Here is a 27403-nt window from a genome sequence, read left to right as displayed (position 1 = left end):
AAAACCTTACTTAGCCATGATGCTAGGATAATTGCTATTATTTTATTTTGGTGAACAATATATGCTGCCTCAAATCCTCTATCCACTTACATAAGATTTTTGAGCGCTTCTCTTAACTGGACATGGAAACAAGCCACAGAGTGGTTGACTTACTATTATAACAGGTGGGCTGCCCTGCATACCTGCCAAATTTGGCCAGCCAGGGGTGTGGAAAATAAACATCTGGCCATCCAACCAAAAAGTTTCTCCACCCCTGCTTTTGTTGTTGTTGTTCAGTCGTTCAGTCGTGTCCGACTCTTCGTGACCCCATGGACCAGAGCACACCAGGCACGCCTATCCTTCACTGCCTCTCGCAGTTTGGCCAAACTCATGTTAGTAGCTTCAAGAACACTGTCCAACCATCTCATACTCTGTTGTCCCCTTCTCCTTGTGCCCTCAATCTTTCCCAACATCGGGGTCTTTTCTAGGGAGTCTTCTCTTCTCATGAGGTGGTGCCTCAACTTCAGGATCTGCCCTTCTAGTGATCACTCAGGCCTGATTTCTTTAAGAATGGATAGGTTTGATCTTCTTGCAGTCCATGGGACTCTCAAGAGTCTCCTCCAGCACCATAATTCAAAAGCATCAATTCTTCGGCGATCAGCCTTCTTGATGGTCCAGCTCTCACTTCCTTACATTACTACTGGGAAAACCATAGCTTTAACTATACCAGGCATAGGCAACCTTCGGCTCTCCAGATGTTTTGGCCTACAACTCCCATGATCCCTAGCTAACAGGACCAGTGGTCAGGGATGATGGGAATTGTAGTCCGAAACATCTGGAGAGCCGAAGGTTGCCTATGCCTGAACTATACGGACCTTTGTTGGCAAGGTGATGTCTCTGCTTTTTAAGATGCTGTCTAGGCTTGTCATTGCTTTTCTCCCAAGAAGCAGGCATCTTCTAATTTCGTGACTGCTGTCACCATCTGCAGTGACCATGGAACCCAATAAAGTGAAATCTCTCACTGCCTCCATTTCTTCCCCTTCTATTTACCAGGAGGTGATGGGACCAGTGGCCATGATCTTAGTTTTTTTGATGTTGAGCTTCAGACCATATTTTGCGCTCTCCTCTTTCACCCTCATTAAAAGGTTCTTTAATTCCTCCCCACTTTCTGCCATCAAGGTTGTATCATCAGCATATCTGAGGTTGTTGATATTTTTTCTGGCAATCTTAATTCTGGTTTGGGATTCATCCAGCCCAGCCTTTCGCATGATGAATTCTGCATATAAGTTAATAAGCAGGGAGACAATATACAGCCTTGTCGTACTCCTTTCCAAATTTTGAACCAATCAGTTATTCCATATCCAGTTCTAACTGTAGCTTCTTGTCCCACATAGAGATTTCTCAGGAGACGGATGAGGTGATCAGGCACTCCCATTTCTTTAAGAACTTGCCATAGTTTGCTGTGGTCGACACAGTCAAATGCTTTTGCGTAGTCAATGAAGCAGAAGTAAATATTTTTCTGGAACTCTCTAGCTTTCTCCATAATCCAGCACATGTTTGCAATTTGGTCTCTGGTTCCTCTGCCCCTTCGAAATCCAACCCCTGCTTTACACCACACATAATAACAAAATGTGATTATGACCATAAATTGATGAAGAATTGTTCCAACCATAGCTATTGGCCATAATGGCTATGTGGAATCACCTGGCGGGGGCTATTCTCTTCAGGCCATCATTGTAGAGGCATATGACTGGTCACTGTGGGAAGCAGAATGCTGTGCTAGATGGACGAATGGTCCAATCTACGTGGGTACCTGAGTTCATACGGAGATTGCAAATATATTTGTGTTGTTTAAATGCAACAAACTAATATGACAAAATTCTGCTGAAAGATTTTAAAATCATATAATGAGCTCTACAATGGTTTCCCATGCTTCCATTCCAAGGATAATAATACAGTGGTACTTCGGTTTTCGGACGTAATCCATTCCGGAAGACCATTCTGAGTTCTGAAATCTTCGAAAACTGAAAATTCAACAGCCTACAGCTAGGCCTCAGGATCTCACACTCAGCAGAAGCCACGTGGCATGTTTGACTTCCGAGGCGTGTTCGAAAACTGAAGCATTTACTTTCAGATTTACGGTGTTCAAAAACCAAAATGTTCATCAACCAACACAACACTAAAGGCCAGGTGCCTATATTTTACAGAACGGATCTCCTGATAAGATGCATCTGTAAGGAGGCCCTCTCCTGCAAAGCACAATAATTGACTGAATATATGAGCAGCGAGACAATCTTTCAGGTATCCTGGTCCAAGCTGTATAGGGCTCTACACACCAAAACTACCACTTTGAACTTAGCCTGGTAGTTACTTGGCAGGCAGTGCAAGTCTTTTAGCACTGGTGTAACATGGTGGTGATACCCTGCTCTGGGGAAAAGTTGAGCTGCAGCGTTTTACACTAGCTGCAGCCTCTAAACAAATGTCAAAGGCAGCCCTACATACAGCACAGTTCAGTAATCCAACCTGGAGCTTACCGGTGTATGGATGACAATGGTTAGGCCATTCAGTTCAGAAATGTCAGCAGCTGTCTAACCAGCCAAAGCTGGTAAAAGGCACTTTTGGTCACTGAGGTCAGCTGGACCTCTAGTGACAAAGATGGATCCAGGAACATTCCCTGACTACAAGCCCGCTCTATCAGGGGAGCCCACTCTTTCCAAAGCAGGCAAGTGACTAATTGCTTAGACAGCTGTCATGGTTTAGAGTCAGTTTATTGGCCCTCAACAGCCCACCACAGAGTCCAGGCACCAAACTAGGGCTTTCATGGCATTTCCTGATTCATATGTTACAACTGGAAGGACAGATTCTGAAGTTGAGGCTCCAGTACTTTGGCCACCTCATGAGAAGAGAACACTCCCTAGAAAAAAAACCTGATGTTGGGAAAGATTGGGGGCACAAGGAGAAGGGGACAGCAGAGGATGAGATGGTTGGACAGTGTTCTTGAAGCGACTAGCATGAGTTTGGCCAAACTGTGGGAGGCAGTGAAAGATAGGCGTGCCTGGTGTGCTCTGGTCCATGGGGTCACGAAGAGTCAGACACGACTGAACAACAACAATCAACATCACCACCACCACCATCATCTTTTCATTATTTATTGCTTCCCCTTCACCCTAAGACCCCATGACACCTTACTCGGTATTACTGTCTGTCAATACAATCAACAAAGTGTGTTTTACATACAACTTAGACTATTTCCTCCGTCAAAGCAGCACTGAGAAAGAGAGAATGGCTGACTCAGGATCATGAAGTAGCACTTATGCCCAAGAAGGAATTTGAACAAGGATCTCCACAGTAAACTCATTCTGCCACATTGCCTCTTGGGTCTGGAATTCTACCCCAGAACACCTATGTGATGCCACCTCCTTGCCAAATCCCCCTTTAATGAAACCACTGTTTAGTCCTCAATTTCCATCCCCAACTCCCACCACTGCATTTGCAAACACACACCTGCCCCTGTCCTTGCCTCTCTGAGCACTCCTTCCTTCTGTTATTTTCTCTCTGCCAGACTTTACACTTTAAGCTGCATGGGGAAAGGGGGGGACTACTTGCCCTTGGGACAGGACAGATATTTCAAATAAGAGGTTCAAGTAAACAGAGTGCTATTTACAAATGATTATGCACTCATAGAATGCCACCTAGATACTGGTAACTGAACTATGAATGGAACAACAAAAGAGAAAAACATCTGACAACAGTTAGAAGAATTTCAGATGCCAAACCATGCTGCTCATGTTTGCTTTTGAAGAAAACAAGTCCTCTTTCTGTACATGTCAGTGCTTAATTATAACTATCTAGTTTAGGTCTGCAACTAAGAATTTTTCAGAAATCTATGAAAAGAAGAGATTTAAAACTGCAATAATTTGCCAGTCTTCAACATCATTCTGTCTCTGTAAGGCAATAAATAGTTGTATTTTTTGCCACTACATCTGTGATTTAAGTACATGTCAATGGAGATACCTCCTAGTAAGTTATAGGTTAAATTTCATAAGCCATAGGTCAGATTGTCATTTTTCACATGCTAACTCAATGTGGGCAAGAGGGAAGCAGTAACAATGTCACAAACATATGCAGGCAGCCTATGCTCTTGGCTGCACATCTTTATCATCACCTTGTAAGAAGGAAGGGCCACAGTAGTGATGATGGCTCTCCTTGTGTTTAAAAATAATAGTCCCACAATCACATAGAAAAGAGGGGTGGGTTTTAAGAGGAAAAAGGGGCCGAAACAGTCCTTAATTCCAAGCACATTTTGTCCAATTGAGTATTGTCATTTCTGGTACAGACGTCTAGCCAAGGAAAACAGTACTTGAGGAAGAGATGCTGCAGGAAGGAAAGTACAGAGTTCAGTGCCCCACACTAATGCACACTTAAGCCAGACCCCTATCTCAGGCTCCCCTACTTCAAAAAGTAGCCTATAAATACTTAAAAACAACAACAAATATGCAATTGGAGCAGTTCTGGGTTTTAAACTCAAGTAGGAGCCACCATCACATACAGTCTGGCCTTTTTGGTAACATGATTTTAGAGCTTTCGTTAATATACTCTGTACAAACGTGAAATGTTAGCCAGCAGTGTTATGTCTGTAGCAGCTGGCTATCATATATACCTGAGTCAAAATTAGAGTAACCCAATGACTGGTGGGAATGCAGCCAAGTGCCAAAAAGGCTTAGGCAAAATTCAACACACAACTTGTTGTGGATATCTGCTTCCATTTGTATTGGGCTTTTTATACATACAGTCTATGGAAGATTCTCTAGATGATCAAGCCTGCTCATTATAGCTTTTGCATAAGAGTATGGTAGATAAAAACAACCACTATTCCATAATTAAGAGTATTATATACACTCCAGCAGTTGCTGGTCTTTAGCAAGCCATACAGGTTCAACAAAGGTTCTGTTTTGGGTTTTTAAAATAAAAATAAAAATATACCAGTCTATACTATTGTTATTTTCAAAGGGTTATGCACTCATAGAATGCCATCAAGATAACAGAAGGGTCATTCCATATCAAGTGATCCATCTTCTTTACCTCATGTCATCCGATTTTCTCAGTATTTTGTACACTTGTTGGATGATCAAAACTAAGTTTAAATCTGAAATTTTAATTTTTCAACTTATCCTGTTTTTGAGTTATGACAGTTTGAAATTTCAAAAAATTGACAATTTTGGCCTACACAAAAACCTTTAAAGCTCAGCCCAGGATTGAGATACATCAAAACTAAAAACACCAATCTCTTCAAAACTTTGTGGGCTTTAACAGGATATGTCACATGGTGGACTTACTTAAAAATGTAAATTTTAAATTTAAGTTGCAAAATTTAAAAAGTGATAAAAATATGATTAAAATTTTCAAAAAACTGTTGGTTATTTAATATTTCTAATAGCTATCTGCAAAATTTTATCTTGGGATCTCAATGGGATCTCAATGGGATTATATATATATATATATATAGTCTGCCTTATTGGCTTTTATTTAGGATAAATGGGTCTTCTTGGAGGAAAATATAACAAAATAAACAAGACTTCAATTATAATGTTAGTCACTACAGACATTTCTTTAGAAAGTTATTCAATTAAAAGGTGTCTGAAAAGCTAGTCAGGCTTTTCTTTTACATATGTATTCCAAAGCAGATTGATAGCTTGCTGTTGCATGATGGTATTAACACTTGGAAAGAATTCTTGCTAGTACTTCATCTTGTGACCATTACAACTGAATGCATATCAAACAAAATTATGGGAGAAATGTAAGAAGGTCACAGTTGCTTCTTCACTTTCATAGTCCACCAACAGCACAAAGATCAACAACCATGTTTGCTTGTATTCACAGGTCGCATACCCAGTTATCTCAGCCTTATCCAGAGATTTTGTACCTCCTTCAATGTCAAACTTCTCCCTCTCATTGCTAAAGGAGTACACCTTGGTAATAATTTCTGTTGGACTGGATGTAGCAATGAAATCCTTGTGTTCCCCCTTGATCACTTTCACTCTTTCAAAGTGTCATTTTAGGAGCATCTCTTCTTTTCTGTACTCATTTGTTGAAAATAAGAACTAGATAGAAAGGATGTTATCTTGGCACCAGTTACCGCAGTTCCAGCAGTGTCATAATGTTGTTTGATATTTATTTTGTTGTTAAACTTAGTTTTGATCATTCAACAAGTGTACAAAATATTAAGAAAATTGGATGACATGAAGTAAAAAAGTTGGATCACATGATATGGAATGATCAAGAAGTTTCCATTAATTTATGGATATGTATGGACAGAATGACAAAAGAGAAAAACATCTGACAAGGATTTGAGATGTCAAAACACACTCCCCAAAACTAGTCTGGCCCACCTTTCCAGTAAATACTGTACTTCCATTATCCCTGACAACTGGCCATACTGTCTGGAGTTATGAGAGAGCTGGAGTCCAGCAAAGTCTGAAGTAAACCAGGTTGGGGAAGTATTTGGCAAATCTACAGAACATGAGGGGGGAACTTTTCACATGGGTGGCTAAGGCAAGTAGCAGACAGAAAATAAATGACCTGAATGCTACACAGGGGCATTTTAGAATGGGCAGTTTTAACAAAACTTAAGATCAGGGAGCTATATTCCCTGCATGTAGATGCAAATGTTTGCTTCTAGGTGGATCCATTCACCAACTAACAACTTCCTAAGAAATATTTACCACTTCAGTCATGCCACCACACTTTCCCTCACATTTCTGGGTTCCCACACATATGACAATTCAACCACAGCAGTTATATAGTAAAATAATCATGTTTTCTCCATTGGCTGCTATTAGCAGAAATGAAAACCATGCTAGTTTAATCATTACACTTGGCTTAGGATGTTCAAGGCAAGAGGTATGCCAAGAATGGCAATCTTTTTGTAATCTTGACAGCATGTCAGAAATTAGCTATCCTAAAGTACATGGCGTATACATTTTCACAATGGGTGAATGGAAAATGAACATGAGGAACTTGGACCACATCTCCCTAGCCCAAGATATTGCCTGGTCACCTGAGCTGCCAACTTGAAGACAAAAATAGAGGTGCTGCAAGTTATATTTGCAGCAACAGAACTTGAATTCAGGGCACTTTAAGGTGTGGGGTTTCAGGTGCTACTAGCCCCTCCTTTGCCTTCTTGAAGAAACCATCCAGGACAACTAGTTAATGACCAGAGCCCTACAGACACCATAAATCATACAGGAACATCCCAGAAACCATAACAGTACTATTTGTTGCCTTTCACTAGTTAATTATGACATGCACCTTACTATGTAAACTAACCACACATGTATTATCTTGAAACATCTAGATTACAGTTAATTTCACACATAGAATCATATAATTGTGGAGTTAGAAGGGACCACAAGGATCATCTAGTCCAACCCCTGCAATGCAGGATTTTTTTTTGCCCAACGTGGGGCTCAAACCCATGACCCTGAGATTAAGAGTCTCTACCAGCTGAGCTATCACATGATCCTTAGATTCTTTGGGGGAGGAGAGGGGAATGTGTAAAATAAGAATATTATTAACCAAGGATAGAAAGCAGAATATCATCTTTAAAATAAAATTTAAAAACTCCTTGCACATTCCAGCCAATACAGATTCCACAACTGCAAAAATACACATATATATACTGTATGAATTAAGTGACACTTTCAAAAACTCTCATAGCTGTACTGGTGGTTGACACCATCAACGAAAAGGTAGTACAGTAGTGTACAAACTACTTTGGAATAGCCATTCACCCAACCCACAAGCTGCTTAAGGAGCCATTTTCCTCACTTTTGAAAGCAACCAGCAGGGCTAAAAAAATCCCCAGCATTTTAAAATATTTTGACTAAAGAGGATTTTCTCAGAGTGTTAACTGTTGGCACGAAAAGGGTGTCTGTATATTCCTCTTTCCATTATCTTTCTAGTACTTATGGAAAACAGGATCACTGATTAAGTGTCAGACCTGGCTGACAAAACATGAGCAACAAATGTTTCCTGTTTTATGGCTGAAGCATTCCAGTAATATTTAACGTTATCCATATTCAAGGCTGAATAAACAAGCCTCTGGTTTCATTGCCGTTGTGACATTTCTCAGTGCTGCTAACCAAGAAGCAAGATGTTTACTTAGCTATTACGGAAGGTATTCTTAGTTCTGATTTAAATTCCAACAGTTACCTATTACAGTGCCTCTCTTACAGATAATAGTGGAAATGACATGGCCTACCTTTAAAAGGCAAGCATTTCATACTTCATGGAAACTGGACATGTTAAAGACACCCACTTCCCTCCTTTACAACTCCTAGATTCAGTATGAAATCCTTACCCCATGATGACCAATGGAGACGTGCTATGTGAGTCGTTTAAGTAGACCAATTCCTAAATGGCACTTTTACAACGCGGCAACTGGCCCCAGCTAGTTAGCAGTGCTGACACTCCTCTCGGTCTGGTTTTCTGCCTTTTCCTGTAGTAGATCCCAGGTGTTTCCACGAAATCCACGGGGCCCTATAATCCTTCTCAGCAGAATTTTAAACGCTAGAGTCTACAGGCATGTGGGAGCGTGGCCGGGGGGTGGGGGAACCCTTATGTAGAGAAGACAGGGAGTCTGGCTAGGGAGTCGGCCCGAGGGGAATCTCCCCCATAGCCTCCCGGAGCAAGTCTCCTCCGCACCCCCTGCACCACGGGGTCCAGGGGCAGCTCCAGCTCCCTGCCAGGAGGCGGCGAACAGGAGGTAGAAGCAGCAGCACCAAGCCAACTCTCCTTCTGCAGGGAGGAAGTGTGTGTGGGGGGGTGGGGAATTAGAAACCCCACAGCAGCGCTTATGCCGTCGGCAGTTAATAGAAATGCCCTGGAGCGGCGAGAGCCCCGGATCGCCGTCCGTCTCAGGTGCAGAGCGGGATTGGGGGGCTTGCGGTGTGCGCAGCGCTCCGCGCCGCCCTTCCTTCTAACACCCCCACCGGCAGCAGCAGCAGAATGGGGGGTGTCGCTTCATTTTCCCAAGCAGGGGCGACGGCGGCAGCAGCAGCGGGAGGCGGCGGCGGAGGAAGAAGCCGTTTCGTCGGCGCTGACATCGGGCCCCGGTAAAACGGCGGCTGAGGCAGGGCACCGGCCGCGCATCCCTTGCAAGGGCGGGATGATGAAGACGTGGGGGGTTAAAGGGGAGAGGCAGCAGGAGATGTGGCGGGTCCCCCTTCAGGCACGCCTGTTTCTGCAGCGGGAGAGCATCTTCCTCCGGCTCGGAGCTGGCAGATCAATCATTCACAGTAGCAGCAGCAGCAGCGAGGCGGGAGGAGAAAGAGGAGGAGGAGTGGCGGTGGTAACCGCGTCGATAGCAGCAGAGCCCCCTCGCGCCCCTCTCTGCAGCAGCGGGGCCACCGCGCGGGCTGCTGCGGCGACAGCGGGAGGAGGAGGAGGAGGAGGAGGGCGCTTGCCTCTACAATACCCCAGGCACCGTTCCCCGGACGGATGGCGGGCGGGCAGGCAAGGCGCGGGTCTCTCCAATCGCAGGGTCAATCCGCGCCCGGCCGCTCAGGCTCTTCCCTGCCCAAAAAAGCCTCTCCGCGCCGCCCGCTCACATCCTCCCGCCTCACACCTCCTCCTCCTCCTCTCCCCGCCCTCGCACACGCCTCCGCCTCAGTCAGTCAGTCGCTCCCTTACTCTCTCCCTCTGCCGGTTTCCCGCGCAGGACAGACTGGGGGCGTGAGGGGGGAGAGCAGGGAGGGCGGCGCTCAGAGGAGGCGCTGAAGGCGACAGAGAAGAGACGGGCGCCCCGCTCTCCCTTCGCTCCGTCCCTCCCACCGGCTCCCGCAGCCACCCAAACCAAAAAATAAAATAAAAAAAGCGGGCGGGAGCGCGATGGTGGAAGAGAGCGAAGGCGGCTGCGGCTTCAGCGGCGTGTAAGCAGCCCGAGCTAGGCGCGGTGTCCACCCCTCCACTTGGGCCCAGCTCTTCCCCTGTGGGGCTGCGCGGTGCAATGTCTTCTCTCGGCTACTCCGCAACCACGAACCCCCCGCGCGGCAGCAGTGCTTGCTTATTCTGCCTCCATCCTCTACTTAGAGACCTTTAAATAGGGCACGTCACCACGCTCCCCTACGCATCGCCGTCACACACTGCTCCCGGCGCTGACGTCACCGGGGTGCGGGGGATGATGTCAGGTTGGTCCACGCCGCCGGAAGCGCTTCTATAATAGGGAATGGAATAGGGGCGCGCGCGAGTGCAAAGAGAGGAAAGGATAGGCTGGGTTGCTGCGACCCACCTCCAGGATCTTGGCTTGCTCCTGGTGCGTCGTCTAACCACCCACCGCCATAGTTACCCTCAAAAAATTGCTTGTCTAGAAAGAGAAGTTCTGACTCTTCGTTTTCCACCTAAAGACTGAAAACATACCGTGAAAGTAGCAATTATGCCCTGAAGCAAGCCAAATCCAGACTCTGATGCTGGGAGTCAGCGTTGCAATTTGAATTGCAAACTAGGCAGGCAGCTAGCCCAATGCTAAAAGGGTCACGTCCTCTTTGATGTTGTTTATATGTTGCTTTGGAGATTTTTACTCAAAGAGCCACTCATATAAATACTTAAAATAAATAGAATATTATACTACCCCCAGTCTAAGGATAAAGTGGGCAACAACTAGATTGCACTGTAAAATATTTTTAGTAGAATTTTATGCATCTTTGGGTTTTTTGGTTTTGTTTTAAAAATGACTTCTATGATTGCATGTACTGTAATAAACAGATTTTCAAATGAAAGACGGCTTGTATGATTACAGCTTAAGTTAGAAAGTATGTTGGCAAAAATGTTAAAATTTTAGAAAGAAGCCAATGCTGTGAATTGCTAAAGAGAAATCGAGCCTCCTCTTGAACTGGAACACAGGAAGCTGTTTCTACCAAGTCATCAACCAACAAATCAGTTCCTCTTGGGCAGTATTGTGAATGCTAACCAGCAGCTGCTTGCCAGGTGTCAGAAATATTTCCCAGTTCTTATCTAGACACCAGGGGCAGAACCAGGGAACTGAATAGAAAACCACCAGAAACCCACTTTTCATGTATCAGCAGACATATAATTTAGTTATCTGTTTGCATTAAAAGTTTTACTGATTTTATGTGTTTTTGTTAATAATAATTACTAAGTTTTTTAGCAGTTTGCGGAATTTAGCTGTGTTTTATCAGTTATGTACACCACTTAGAGACAGGTGGAGCGTAGCAGCTGTCTCGGGCAGTGGAAGCCCCCCAAGGTGGCATTCCTGCCACCACCTGTGGAGAAGCAAGCAGCAATTTTCTGCAAGATGTTTGTGAGAACTTGTGAGATCTCACCAGAACCTGCTGCCGCTGTACAACCTAGCTAAGGGATGCTTCAACGGGGGTTGCAGCAGGGTGGGTGGCACTTCCCATTTCACCTCAAGTTGGCAAAACAGGACACGCTGACCCTGCTTAGAGAGACTTGTGACTGAGCAGCCTCAAAATCTTTTAAATAAACATTTTAATAAATATAACTATTACTGCTGGATCTGGAAGAATTTGTAAGCAGAATTAAAATAAGCTGCTACTACAGTTCCACAAGAGTTCATGTAATACTATATATAGATAGGAAAACATTTCTACATTGGAATCCTGTAATGCTAATTGTTTGCGTACAAATATACGGCCAGGTATTTACACAGATGAATGAAAAGAAATGGAAGCATAGTATTCTGTAACATGATAGAAGAGTAAAACTGTAATTTTTAGTCAAAGGAAGGAAATAAATGCAATTCAGCTCTTCCTACCTGCTGTCAGTGACCTGTAGCTTTTGTTTCCTTTCAGTTTGTCATTCTTTAGTCTTTTTCCTTTTTATTCACTTGCTTGTGGTTCCTTTTTACCTCATTCATTCTTTGCTCATATTGAGACGTATTTGGTGCTCTTTACACACATATCCCTGTCGTTTACTCTTGTGATGTTCTTGCGCTGATTCTTCAAATCTCTCAACAGTCTCAACTGCCATCCCCATGGAAACCTCTAGAACCTTCTAATTCCAGAAGCAGAGTAAAGAAATAATAGTTTACAAAAGCACCTTGTTTCAGACTTGTTTAAGAACAGCACATTCCAAATGAGGCAGAGAAAATTATACATTTGCCTTGTAAAGGCCATCAGCCAAAGTGGGAAGAAGTAGATTTCCCCACATTTGATCCATTAGTTAACTCAAATCTACCTCAAGTTCTGATTAGCTAATAGAAACCAAAATGTCTCATGGGAAACATACATGCTGCTATTTATAGACTTGCTTTCCCTGCCGCTTTAAAGGAGTATAAAGGAAACAAAGAAAATTAAATGGGTAACAAGCTTTCTAATTTGAAAACAGTTTGAATTAACTACATTGTTTAATTAGATGCTTTAATTTCCATGCATCCATTCAAAGTTTCAAGTACATTGGCCTCACTATGTTGCATTGGGCAAAAGGCCCTTCTTCTGAGCTACGCCAATAAAACTCAGAGACTAGAGGAGCTCGGAGTCCATTTTGTTTTCTTTATTGCTAAGCAATAAGGGTTACAGTCGAATCATTTTCGCAAGCCTGCAACCCCGCCCAAAGGTCTGGGCAGGGGTATTTATAACATTTCAAACAAAGCATTTCAATTTAACCAATCATATTTCATTACCTCATTTTAGTTTAGTACGCATGTACATTACCTAACCTAATACACATGCGCAAAAAGCATTTCTAACTGAACCTTGGTTCTCACCGATCCGTTACATCTTCGTTAGTTTGCGTGCATGGGAATCTGTGTTAGGCCTTTGATGTTGCAACTTATGTTCTAGCTTATGAATGTGATTGACGTATTTGCTGTCCTTCTTTCCCAGTAGGGAAGGTCTCTTGCAAAAAATCATCTGTTTCCTTAAAGTAACAGGTTACCATAACATTTTGACATATATTACTATGCTTATTTTATTTTTTAAATGTTAAATTCTTAGTTTAAAAAAATCTGTTTAATGTATACTTTATCTGGAGTTTTAAATATATTTTACTTTCATATGCACTTTAAATATATTCTATTTTGTTCTTTTTTATATGGTCTATAACCAGTACAACAATATTCTGTTTTATTCAATATTAGTTTAATAAAACACACAGGCTTAGTTTATCTCCCATCTAGCCTCTGCAGGTTAATCCCCCTACCCCATGTCAGCAAAAACTCCTACTCTTTACTGCTCTATAACTCCAATAGGATCTGTAGATTTTCCTTCTGGGTTGCCAGAATTTAACTTTGTTTTTCTCTTTGAACAGGAGACCCTCATTGCCACAGAACAGAAACTGCTTTTGAAAGTCCTTCAGTGATGCTAGGAGCCAAAGTTATGTGGATCTAGTTGTCCAGTATTTTTTTTGTTTTGTTTTAACATATTTGTACAAGACAGTTCACCACAAAGGAATGGGTCTTTCCCACAAGTGTCCACTTGTTAGGGTTCTAATCTTGTTTTAAATGCATTAGTCATATTTGTGTTTTTAACCGTTTTTAATTATTTTATGTGTAAATCACCTTGTGACAGTGGTTTAAAAGGTGATTACCGGTAATAAAGTGTAATAATATAAAATGTACAATTAACATAAAATATCAAAAGCAAATCCTAAACACTCTCTAAAGGAAAAAAGTCAATAAAACTCTAGTACTGTACTAGATCGCCAGCAGGTTCCTCAAAGCCCTTGAAGGTGTCACAGATATGCAACTTCTCTGCCTTAAAAATGAGAGTGACAGACATATATGTACTTTGGCAGGGAGCTCATTTTATAGCTTTGAGGCAACCATCTCTTATCTTTCCCCATGACTGTACAGTATTGACCTCACCTTGACAGCAAGATGAAGCTGACAGCAAAACCACCGTTCCTTCCTTAAAGGACACGTCCATATGGGCTATTTATTCACACAAAAATTGGCTGTCCCACACTTTCTACTGCAATTATCCCTTCACATATCTAGCTGCTAAAGGTCCCATATGAAAAGCAACCGAAAATTGCATTGGAAAGCATAAGATAACCACTAGCTGCCAATGCCATTACAGTATCTACATTTAAAAAAACAACAAAAAAACTCCTGAGCACACGTCGTTAGGATTGCTCTGTTAACACTGATGGAGGAACGGGGGTACGGAGGGGGCGGAATGCCCCGGCACCACCATTCCGGTAGGGTGCCATCGCCGTGTACCCTCACGCATGCAGGGCACCACGCCCCCACAGGCAGCACGACACACACCCCAGAAAGCATGCCACGCCCTCATGGACGGCATACCATGCCCCAGGATGTGCGCCACACCCCCGGGATGCGAGTCATGCCCCCCTGGGAGCACCAGCCACGCCCCCGCCTGCTCTCTGCCCCTGGTAGCGGAGCATGCAGCTTCGCCACTGTCTGTTAGTAAGGAAGTTGTTGTTAGTCCAAATGTTGGGTGATACATTTGTTGTTCCATTTAAGTTTATTTAATCCGTATAAATGTTTAATTAATAGTGTCTCGGATACTTTTTATGCAGTTGTTTAAAAATTATAATCAGTAGCCGTTTTAATTACTGCTCTGTATTGCTGTGAATGATTTTGCATGTTTTCATACACCTGTACACTGCCTTGATATTTTATGGTGGCGATATACAATTTATTTATTAAAATGTGTGTGTGTGTAATTGCTTAGTTAATTTAGCATCTTTCCATGCTCTTGCCTAAAGTAACCTTGCAGCAGTTAATATATGTAGAATATGGACTTTACATACAAAGGTTTGCCTTGGCCAAAATTTAGTAAGCATACTACAGGATCTAATGGATATTTGACATGATTTATTGGCCAGAACATTTGCCTGGTGCTGGGCATTTAAACAGTAACCCCTGGTTACTAAAGCATACCTGATGATGGAACGCAAAATTATACATAGTGCTTGAAATAAAGCGCAGAACTAGAATTCAAACACTAATTTGTAACCTGAGATGTAGCACGAGAGAACCTGTGGAGGCCTAGCTGCTGTCTCACAGATGTTACGTTCTCTCTCTCTCTCTTTTTAAAGTAACTACCCAGTCCATTAAGTTCCAGAAATATTAATCAGTAAACTTTCCAGTTCCCAATAATCTAGACAACTGACTGCAACACCCTTTGGATGACTGATAAACACTTAAATACTTTTTTAAAAAAAGCTTGGTTACATTTTAAAAAAGATGTTATTCAAGTATACAAAAACCAAAACACTTTTTAAAAAACCTTTGACTAAATTTTTTAAAATTTAAATTAAATTAAGTAAATTAATTATATAAATTTAATTTATATCCCACCCATCTGGCTGGGTTTCCCCAGCCACTCTGAGCTCCTTACAACATATAAAACACAACAAAACATTAAACACTAAAAAACAAGACATTCTATACAAGCAACAAACCAACCAATAAATCATTAAAAACCAATAACAATAATAAAGATAAACAATTTACAGTTATACCCAAATTAAAGTAACCACCAACCCCAACTAAACATTTAACCAACACCAATCAGACAAAAATGAAAAAGAGGATTCAAAATTAGAACAGTTTAAAACATTTTAGCCAGTTACCCCAACCCAAGAGTTGTTCCAACAATGTCCCTCCAGCCTCCCAGGAGCCTTTTAGCTGTTCAGGGTGAATCTGGGCCCTGCTCCCTCAGCCAGTTGGAAATGGGCCTTGCAGCAGGCAGAAATCTTTCTTCCAGCAGCAATCACAGGTTTGTGCTTCTTCGTGTCTTTACATCAAACTATACACAACTATTAAACTTATATGATAAATCTTTTTTGCAAAATTTTAATGCCCAATGGTAAAATCCTGTTAGTCAGAATGTAAATGATAAAGAAATTGTTGATCCAATGGGAGGAATAAGGGGATGCACCAAATGCAGGAACCAAAGGGAAAGGAATTCTCAAAGATGCATAAAGACTACTTATTGCCCAATGAGCTTTGAGTAGTGAAATTTTTCTTCAGAGGTGATTCAGATGCAAGTCTTTCAAAAATAATCCAAAACTGTATTCCACTGAATTTAGGATATGACTTTGCAAGCAAACTTTTAAAAATGTATCAGAATGTATGGACTACCATAATGACACCCAATCTCACAGTTACAGACATTCATTGAAAGCCTTCATATGCATTAATTTATCAGCATAACGATTTCAAAACATAAAAGGCTTATATAGAATTGATTTCCTTTGCACGATGTTGTGTTCTCACGTCACTAGGGCACCCAAAGATTGAAGCTAGAATGCATGGATGAACTACTTATGTAGATGATGGGGTACACTGAAAATCTAAAACTGCCCTTGATATAATTCAAAAACTCTGAAAGTTTGGTAGATTGCAGCAGAGGAATGTGGAGAAAATGTTGCTGTTGTTCGTTATTATCTAGCCATTGCAAAACCTGCATTGCAAATATAACTCACAGAAGCACCAGTTTATGACAATATTTTAATTTGCTTTGGCCCATTTCATATTCAAATGGCATACTTTAGTTCTCTTGGTTATTTTTTAGAGCCTTCAGGAGCTGGGAATATATTGTGTGCATCAGGAGTCTTGGCATCAGGCTCCACTAATGGATTCATGTCTGGAAAACACTTCAAGCACTACAAAAGAATCCACATATTGTTAGCAATAGCCATGCAAATTTTGCATTTTTGAAGTTTTGTACATTGTAATGGTCCCATTTCAATAGAATTTATGAACCTTCTAAAACTGATTGCTGAGCAGCCTAATCAACACACATTATGTGAAATGTTTATAAAACAACACTCCAGAGCTCTAATGGATAAGTATTATGTATTCAAGAAATTGCAATCATCATCATGGATCAACTTCAAAATACCAGATGACACGTATTGACATGGCTGGACTTTTACCAATTATTTGATAGATCTTGCCGTACAAACGATGTTGACCTTTGCATCTTTGCTCTTGGCAACATTCATTCAATATTTGTTGTTCCTTACCACCCACATTTATTTTGCTGTTTGGTTGACTTAACTGTAGAAGACACTGCAAACCAGGTTGCAGCATCACAACAGGGAGGCATTCATGCATTTATTCACATGTGCTGCAAAGAAGAGGATGTTGATATGCATTTCAGTCAATATGCCTTTTAGTTGCCCATTATAAATGGCAGGCTTTTCAATGTGCGATGGTGCTTGCGAAGAGTAGTGGTGTGTGAACATCTCCATCATCACCATCCAACATGCCTTGAAAACCATTTGGGCAATCTGACCATTTCCTTCAAGTGCTTTTAAAACCACAAAGTTTTGTTCAAGAATTTTAAAGGAAGATTTGAAATAAATATATGGTGCTTCAGCTCCCTTCCATGCATGAGTGTTTGCATGGGAACAGGAAAAACAGTTGTTCTGGATGAGCCATAATCCTTTGACTTCCAATTTTAATTAAAGAAGAAAAACGAACAAGTCTCAATTTGTTGTATACCCCAAGATTCAAGAGGAAAGATGTAGGTACAATTCTGCCCATTTATTTTGTAAGAAACTAGTCTGCTCCTGCCTTTCAGTGTTTTTAGCTGTTGATTCACATTTAGGAATGAGTGCTAGCTAATTAGACAGAAATAAAGTTAGAGTGCTACATCTATTGTCTGGAGAAGGAACTTGCTGGTTTATTTTTAAGCCCTTTGCTGCTCTTCTGGGGTGGAGAAGTGACTGATTCCACATAGTAAACAAATCAGAAATCTAGGATTTTTGTGATTAGGCAGCAGTGTGTCTACCAGAAAGCAAAAGATAGCAGTAAAGACAAAGAGATCATGATCTTATTTCATACAAAAAAATGTGACACACCCCATTTGATTACACTGTAAATGCCAATAGATACAAAGCCTGTCATTATATTGCATAAGGCAGAGCTGTGGCTAAGAAAGCATTTGATACACCAGCCCTTTCCTGCTGTAGAAGCAGTAACAAATTCTATGATAATTCATGATTTCAGTAGGTTTGATTTTGATAGGAGTTGAAATAATCTGTGAGAGGCATTTCAGGGCTTTCCCTTTACAGCATTCAGAGAGGAAAAGCAATCTGGCCACATGAGATCTACTGCATTACCAGCTCACTCTGTTTCCTCACTATGCACTGAGAATGAACAGCTACACCTGGGTTTGGAGGAAGAGAAACCTGTGCAATCCAGGTTCCTGATTCAGGGGAAGATTTCAAGGGTGCTTGCAAATGACCTGCTTATTGAGCATGCATCCGGATTTGTTTGAGGGGAGGTTAGATGGCGTTGTGACAAAGCAAGTGTTATCCCACACTTTCCAGTGCATTTTCCCATCCCTTTCCTTATCACAAAAGTCCAGTCTTTGGGGGAAGCGAGTTTGTGGCACAAGAATTCCCAATCAACTATAACTGCACATCCTGAATTTTCCGATATGTGATTGACTCCCACTCAAAAATAGCAACAGTAAAAGCTTTAATGCCCAAATATGACTATTCAGGTGTTCAAAGAACATAAAGTGCAGAGTAGTTTAGCAGTTAATCTTTCTTCCCAGGGAACGCTGAGAATTTTAGCTCTGTGAGGGGAATAGCAGTCTCCTAACAGCTCTCAACACCCATAACAATACTTCTCAAGATTCTTTGCAGGAAGCCAAGACTGTTTAAAGTCCTAGGATGCTGCTTTAAATGTACAGTGCAGGTAGGGCTATAGACTCTCCATGTAATATAGAACCCTGATTACACAGGGTTCTAAATACCACAGAAAGTCCATGTGACTGCAAGGCAAGTTCCCTGCTTCGGACCTTCCAGAACTTAGTTTCCATTCCATTCCCCCCAAAATGAAGCCACTCTGGCAAGCACTTAGCAGCAGTCCTCTTAAACTTTGCAGCTGCTTCCTCCTCCTTTCTAGTTTTAGGCTCTGTTTGGAATAATCTTCTGTGTTGTGGGTCATGCTGACGTATCATTTGGACTAACAGTGCAAGAAGTTGCAGTGGATTCCCCGCCACCCCCGCTGCCGCAAGTGATAAATGTGTCAATGCTTCAGAATTTGTAACAATAATTATTTTATAAAGAAGAGAGATGTAATGGCCTCAGGATCAGACTCTCCAAGTTCAGGAAATAGTGCAATGGATTTCTAGATGATGGGGCAGGGGAGAGAACTATGACCCCAGCTAAGTCTCCTTTTCCAGATGCTTGGAGGTTGCACTTTCATTGTCCAACAAAGTCTGAGGAACGTGCCTAGGCCATCTCTTAACAATGCCCCTGGTGCAGTGAGCGAGCGTCTGATCTAAAAGACTCCCCAGTGTGATACAAGTTCAACAATAGTATTGTTATGCACACACCAATCTCTGGGTGGTGTGATTTCGGGGTGGGGAGTGGGGTCACCATGTTCCTGGTTATACATGGTTTTATTTACACATATAAACTGACTGAGCATAATATGAATGGGTTCACAGCATTAGCACTCCAGCAGATCTTGCTCCCCCACTGGATTTTGGGTGAGAGGTTCCAAAACCATAGCTCTGACCCAAGGTCATAGCCAAGTGGGGATTTGAACCCTGGTCTCCCAGGTCCTAGCCCAACACTCTAAAACCACTATTTCACACGGAGTATTTTTGTACATTCATCAATTATATCATCTCCAGATGAAATCATCTCCCACTGCTAGAGTTACCCAATGAGTTTTGACTACCGGTATATGTGATTTTGGCTTTAGGCGTGATCCCCAGAATGTAAACCCAGTGTAAGTTGAACTCAATTAGACTTTTGAGTAGACATACATAGTAGTGCAGTTAGATTTTCTTTTGCCAAAGACATAGCTGTACTCTCTAGTCGCACAACATACAAATTGTGATGAAAATAATACAGAACTGGAACGGTATTTGTAAGAATCTGAGACTGTGGGTGTATTCCTGTAGTTTAACAACTACAGCTAATCTCTGGTCCCAGCTATGCTTTTGTTAAGTATGGTTTTTTTTTGGGGGGGGGAGAACCTCCTGTAGACTTGGTGTTTTCTGCAAGGTTCATGGAAGGACATATCTCAGTTTCATTTTTCATTAATTCTAAGCTTTTAGATAGTTCTCACTTCCCAGTGATATGAAAACCTTATTTTAGAAAATGAGGCTAGTAGTAGAATCAAGGAAAAACATTGTATAGGCTGAATTCATTATAATGCACAACTGTTGGGGCACACTTTTTATATAAAGTGGTTTGGTATACTCTTTGTAGGCATTTACCTCACGTGAAAGTTTGTATGTTTGTCCAAATATCAAATTTCAAAGGATGGTTGTGTTTCAGTTCTTGGTTTTTTACATAAAGTGTAAATTATGTATTGTATTTTTCCGTGTATAAGACTGGGTTTGTTTTTTGTTTTGTTTTGTTTACAAAAAAAGGGTTTAAAATTGGGGCTCGTCTTATACAAGGGTAGTGCTAAGGGTGTTTTCTTAATTTGGAGTCCCCCCAAATAGGGAGGTGTCTTATACATGGGGGGGGGCGTCTTATACACGGAAAAATACGGTATGTTCCCTTTAAAATGCAAACTGAATTTAATTTCTCCTAGGAAATGATGGCAAATCCTGGCTCTGGAGGCACTGTGGGAGAAATGAATTAAAATGGTAGACACCAACCAAAGCCATTGGTGCTGTAACACCAAGATACATGCTGCACTCAGGTGGCAAAACAGACATTATGGGATCATGACATATTAGATGGTGAAGCTTCCTGAGAGCTTTGGCTTTCAGCAACTGCCCATTAATATTACAACTGCCTGATCGTACTGAACCCCAGTTCCAGGCCTGGCTTTAATAAATGGTTATTGCTATAGGAATAACAGTGGATCTATTACTTTTTATTCTCTCCATTTCTGATATTCATGCATGGGTGCCAATGTTTATGTAGCCAAAATGTCACTGTCTACACAGAAGAGCGTGGTATCAGCAGGCTCAGTGAAACCTCAGGATTTTCAGAAATGCAACAAATATTTAGGGGGGAACCTTCCTCTCATACAACCTACAAGAGCCAGTGTGGTGTAGTGGTTAAGAGCGGTAGACTCGTAATCTGGGGAACCGGGTTCGTGTCTCCACTCCTCCACATGCAGCTGCTGGGTGACCTTGGGCTAGTCACACTTCTCTGAAGTCTCTCAGCCCCACTCACCTCACAGAGTGTTTGTTGTGGGGGAGGAAGGGAAAGGAGAATGTTAGCCGCTTTGAGACTCCTTCGGGTAGTGAAAAGCGGGATATCAAATCCAAACTCTTCTTCTTCTTCTTCTTCTTCTACAAAGGGTGCTCAGGCCACAGAATGCTGAGCAAGTTTTGGGTGGAAGATGGCATAGAGTATGGCTGTCAGGCACACTAAACAAGAACACTCCACACTGCTACATTTTGTTGCAGCTTCCACTTCTGGCTACTGCTTGCAATAGCTATAACACCTGCTGTGCTGTCTTAACTAAAGCTTATAACTCAAGATACAGAGTTTGTGTCCATATAAGGATTAAAATTACAAATCAGTCATTAAAGCTTTTGGCATAAGGCAGGTTTAAAAAAAAATATTAAAGATTTTCTTTATTTACAAAGGTAGTGCAATGTCTCTCTCGTATTTTCCCATATAACATTTTTACAAATCAGTTTTTGTCTCGGCATAAGGCAGATTTAAACAAAATACAAGACTGGCAATAATGAAGAAAGACCTACAGAACCATGTGTCAGGGAAATTTAAATATAATAGTATGAACAGCATGTTTGAAGTAATTAAACATTGGTTAATGAAATTAATAATTCGGAGCTCTTATATAAAACTGATCAATAAAGGGGGTAATTAAACCCATAGCATATTGCATATATTAAGAGTTCCTGTTACGGTTGCCATAGAAACCTTAACTTTGAGTTCTCTTCCATTTGCAGGTTTAAATTTTTAGCCTCAGTGTTGCATTAACATACTATTTTTTTTTTTTGCATTGAATAAATTTGCCAATAGAGGATTATTAAGGAGCTTGACGTTTCTAAAGTGTCTAACCCTGTAGTTAATCTGCACATCAACATTTTAAATCACAAAAGTATTAATACTCAGCTCACAGAGCATTCAAGATGTTCTTCCTTTGATGTGCTTATGCAAAGTTGGTCGCCATTTTAAGGCTTCAGTTGCACCAGCTTCCTGAAAAAGCTTCCCCCTTTCCAACTACATGTGTGCTGGGAAAAGGTGCAAACTTAAAACTCACTAGAGTTTAAAGTAGGTGGGGTGAGTAGGTGAATAAATAATCATTGACTACAAAAACACACACCCTGCAATACAAGAAATCCATACACATTTTATTAGCCCCATCCTCCAGAGCAGGGTTGCCAACCTGGTGCCCTCCAGATGTTGTCACACTTCAGCTCCCATCAGCACCAGCCAGCTTGGTGAGGAATGAAGGAAGCTGTAGCCCAAAACCTTCTGCAGGGGAACACATTTGCTATTCCTAATCTAAACTAATATGCTGGACAAAAACCCAAATCTTCTTTATGACTGAGGAATCCTCAGCAATATCAATGGGTTTGGGGGAAATAGGATCTTATTGAAAGGAGGAAGGCCTTGAAACTAGGGGTTCCTTGGCCCGGCATACCTTCTAGTACTGATCCAAGAAGGGCTAAATTGAATCTTAGATACCTGACTCTGCCACTAATGAATCCCTGCCAATTATCAAGGTGGACCCCTGCTCAGTTCCAGTAGGCATACCATGTTTCTGAAGGTCAGCAGGCGAATCAACCAGAAGTATCTTCCAGTTGTGCCTGAGATGGCATGGTAGAGGCTGTGCAGAGAAGTGCCCAGGCACACTGTCTATTTAAGGGAAACTTTCAGGAGATCCAATCTGCTGGGTATAAGGCCAGTCTTTTGCAGAGGTTTCAATGTGATCCAGTTCATTGAAGACTTGCACCATCTACCTTTAAATGAATGCTTAGGGAAACTGAAGAGAACAGTAAAGTAATGCTAGCCTGATTCTTTAGTCTGATCTTATATTGTGTGTGATATGCACAGAAGGATACTGAAAGTCGCATTCCAATTTTCGCCTATTAATTTTTTAGGCTTTAAAATAAAGTTAGGTTGTCATTTAGAAGCTTTGTTATTTTCTTGTTAGGCTCTGTTATTGCCCTGTTTCTTAAAAGTCCATTTTAGAATTGCATTTTTGGTACTATTAAAGGCCTATATTGCATTTTCAGAGGGATGTTTTTTCACTGGAAAAGAAATTTTCCTTTACTGCTAGCTAAGCTGATCTTTTGGCTTTCTTCCCAGAATGAACTTCAAAGTACTTCATATGGGTATTATATTTTGAAAACTACAATTTTCTCTGTGGAAACTGAACGAAATTAAACCCAATTAATGTAATTTATGTCTGTGCTGCTAGAACAGAGTATTCAATACGTTTGGTTTACTAGGTCATATTGATCCCTCTGATATATCATATAAATTAAATTATATGCAAAAATATCAAAAACGTCTTGTCGCAAACTGGCAACGAGAAAGAAGTGTCATGTTCGGGCGCATTTACTTGGGAGTAAGTCCCATCAAAGCTTATTGCAGTGCCATTTGAATGTAAGAGCAGCCCTGCTGGATCAGAACAAAGGTCAATCTCAGCCAGGATTCTCTTACCAACAGCAGCTAGCCAGGTGGTTCCCAGAAGCCAACATTTAGGGCATAAAGGCAATAGCCTTCCTCCATTCCTCACCATGAGCCACTAACATTGAGCTACGGTTACAGTTTCTCTGAACCTGGTGATTCCATTTAATCATCATGGCTAAGAGTAGTCAATTGACTGATCCTCCATGAATTTGTCTAATCCCAAAGCCATGTAAATCAGTGACCCTCACCATATCTTAGGGCATGGAACTACGCATTGTGTGATTTTCTTTCACCTGTCCTTAATTGATATCAAGTCAATTATATGTCCCCAAGTTCTATCACAGAAAAAAATGCCTCCATCTACTTCTCCAACACCATGCATAATTAAAAAAAAAAAAACACTGTTATCATGTCTCCCCCACCTTAGCTGTCCCTTTTCTGAGCTAAAGGTGACTACATAAGGTGCTCCAACCCCTTATTTTCATCTCACTGTAATATTTTTTTGAAATGGAATGACTAGAACTGTACACACTATTCCACACCAACAATGTGATACTGCTTGTTTTACTCCATCCCTTTTCTAATAAATACTGTGTGGCAACTGCTGTGCACTGAGTTGACCATTTCATTGAACTGTCCACTGTGATCCCAAGATAGCTTCCTATTTAGTTCACAGCCAGTTCAGATTTTATCACTGTGAAGTTGGGGTCCCCCCCCCCATATGCTTTGCATTGCATGCATTTATTTATTTATGCTGAACATTTGATTTGGCTGCTGTCCCAGCTGAATCTTCAACCATTTTGTTGTTGCTTTTGACAGAAAGGATAAAAAGGACCTTATTATTGCCAGTTCAGCCTGGAAATAAGTAGGTATTTTGTACCATAGTTACCATAACTGGCAACAGCTACGTACTTATTACCTTTTATATCCTGACTTGGCAATGTAGTTGGCCAGGCCTTTGTAATAAATATTCAGGACAGCTAGCAAAACCAACCCCCCGAAAAAAACCCTGAAAGCAATACAGAATAATAAAAACACTGAAGATATTAGTAAAACTACAGAGCAATCTACAACTAAAAGACAATAGCATCATAAAAAACAGCTTAAAGATGGCACTCTGAAAAGGCATTATTCAAAGAAGCAATATCAGAGGAAAAAACCTATAGAAAAAATATGTGCAGCCAATCATATACAGAAATTGGGGAATATACCACAATCTCTCACAAGACCGTTAGTCAAAAATGCAAACATAAACTGGAATTTTAAGGAACACATTATAAGTGCTATGGATTTTGCTGTTCTGTGAATTTTTGTGAATAGGACTGTTGCTGTGTTTTTGGTTTATGGGACTAGATGTCTTGGAATTGACAAAGAAGTGTGCATAGCCCAGTTACAGGTGATGTATACTCATGGGAAGATGTGTCCCTATGGAAGGAAGCTAAGGTTAGAAGATGACTTCTCGATACATGACCACTGGGATATTCAGAAAAGGGATTGGGGGCATACACTTCCCAACTCAAGTATGGTGTAATATAGTTCTGTGTCACTGTGCAAAGGCACAAGAGATACCACTGCAGTTTTGGTAGTTAAGAGAGTTTTGGGGGCTCGGCAAGCTAACAGTACCAGGGAGCGAGGGAGTGACACCCTTTAGAGATTAAAGACTGATTGCCTACCTGCTTCTCCTCTTTTTTTTTTTATGAAGAATTTATTGGCATTTTCATAACAAAACACATACCCAAACCCACACCTACAAATATAAAACAAATACATATATTGCCAGGATTCTTCTTCTTGTTTGTATACATAGAGAAAAATTTCTATTTCCGAATCTTGACGGTTGACTTCCCCTGCCTTTTCACCTTCGGTTTTAAATCCATAATCTACTTTTTTTAACAACTTCTCTCTAAAAAATTTAACTTCAATTAGAAATTAAAAAATAATATCTTAATCATCTTATTCTATCATAGATCCTAACAAAATATTCTCATACAATCTAAACTTATTTCTTCTGTTCTTTATCATGCTGCTATTAACATAAAATCTCAATATCTCCTTACTTATTCAGAATACACTTAGAACTAACAACCTTTACCCTCCAATTTCAGGTACCATAACAGACCATTTAAGTTTTACATTTAATGTTTCACCCCACCCCCCCTCTGTCCATTGACTTTCTCTGTCTATCGCCGGAACCAATCTTCCAATTTTCTTCTTTTCCCAAATGTCCACAGATCCAGGCAGAGTTCTCAGCAAACCTTGCATCGAGCTTCAGGGTCCACTCCTCTTTTCTCGGCTCCTCCGCTTCTTTGTACCATTCTTCTTCTTCTTGTAAATATCTTAATTCTTTGTCCCTTGCCCCCGAGCTCACACCTCGGGGTCTGGATATTGCAAATTTTACCGTTCCGGGACTGCCACCCCCAAAGAACGGATCTTTTTTTCCGGAGTTGCCCAGTCATCTCAATCCATCCTTCAAACACCCCTTCTAGCTCTTTGCCCAGGTTTCCTTCCATTGTGTAGAACTTTTGGAAAGCCTCCTCTGTGGAAAGTAGATTTTTTTTATTTATTATCCTCGCAGCCGAGGCAACCCACGACCTCCCGCAATGGCGTCGCCGCCGGAGGTCCTGCTTCTCCTCACCTGTAATTGATGTCTATGCACATTATACGGTCGATTTATTCATCTATCTTATTTCATCTTTACATTTTAAGTGTCCAAAGCAGTGTACATCATCAGTCGCAATATAAAGCATTTGAAGAAGTCAGAAGCTAGCAAACAAGTAGCAAAGCTGGTAAAATACACTTCCTGAGAACAAAATAAAAAATTCTTTCCAGTAGCACCTTAGAGACCAACTAAGTTTGTTCTTGGTATGAGCTTTCGTGTGCATGCACACTTCTTCAGATACACTGAAACAGAAGTCACCAGATCCTTAAATATAGTGAGGGAGTGGGGAGGGGTTTTACTCAGAAGGGTGGTGGGAATGGGTGATCAGCTGATAGGTGTGGAAAACCTGTTGAGGACTCTTAAAGGCTGCAATTGATCTTGCAGGGAAAGGCAAGGGGTGAGATGGCTAAAGATAGCTTTGTCATGTATAATGAGATAAGAATCCAATGTCTTTGTTCAGACCAGGTTTCTCCATGGTTTTAAGTTTGGTGATTAGTTGCAATTCAGCCACTTCTCTTTCCAGTCTATTTCTGAAATTTCTTTGCATTAAGACAGCTACTTTGAGATCTTTTATAGAATGTCCTGGGAGATTGAAGTGTTCTCCTACTGGTTTCCTGAGAAGTTATTGGCTGTTATGGCCCTTTAGTTGAGGAGATACCCTAATAATTACGAGGGACTTACTTCTAAGTAAATATTTATTGGGTTGGCTCAAGGCAGTCGTGCTCAAAGCAGCCCCCCTGACATTAATGGGACATGTAGTTTTAACTCCATTGCTTTCAGCTCTACACTTGACTGGATTCGCCTTCGTGTTTCTTAACCAAGCTGAGGAATTTTAGCATGCAAAATGGGTGAATCTTCTTCCACGGGGCTAACTCTCCCGCTGCCTTTAAGGGAGACAACCCTCACACACATAACTGGATAACATGTTCTTTTCAATACCATGCCTTGCCATTTAATTCCGAAATAAAGCTTCACTCTCCAGGAAGCACCCCGGATCACGTCGCATTCTCAACCTGGCGCTAAGCAAAACCCGAGCAAACTCCAGGCGGTTAGTTGCGGTTAAACCCGGCTGCAGCGCATGCGCAGAGTGGGACCGGAGAGAGAGGCAACGGAAGGGCGCTCACGACGTCTCTGAACACCTTCGCTCACGATCTGCTGGTTCTGGATCCGGGGCAGAACGAAGCCTCAGCCATAGAGATGGCCTCTTGCAAGCGG

General features: G+C 41.4%; 1 protein-coding gene across 3 annotated transcripts in view; it reads right to left on the bottom strand.

Annotated features, from left to right (window-relative positions):
- HOMER1 (homer scaffold protein 1) overlaps window positions 1-8798 on the bottom strand; it is a 71465-nt gene extending 62667 nt beyond the window's left edge. For 2 of the 3 annotated variants that reach the window (XM_033163765.1, XM_033163766.1), the window contains exon 1: window positions 8339-8798. In XM_033163765.1, coding sequence (XP_033019656.1) covers window positions 8339-8343 — 5 coding nt within the window. In that variant the 5' untranslated portion in view covers window positions 8344-8798. Of the gene's footprint in view, window positions 1-8239; window positions 8263-8338 lie in introns of those variants that run through there. The other variant, XM_033163767.1, reaches the window with a different exon arrangement.
- Between the last annotated feature and the right edge of the window lie 18605 nt (window positions 8799-27403).

This window comes from Lacerta agilis, chromosome 11 (assembly GCF_009819535.1).
Source record: "Lacerta agilis isolate rLacAgi1 chromosome 11, rLacAgi1.pri, whole genome shotgun sequence".
In the NCBI taxonomy this organism is placed as follows: Eukaryota; Metazoa; Chordata; class Lepidosauria; order Squamata; family Lacertidae; genus Lacerta; species Lacerta agilis.
The sequence above is the reverse complement of the archived record's forward strand: the minus strand, read 5'-3'. Positions and strand labels throughout refer to the sequence as shown.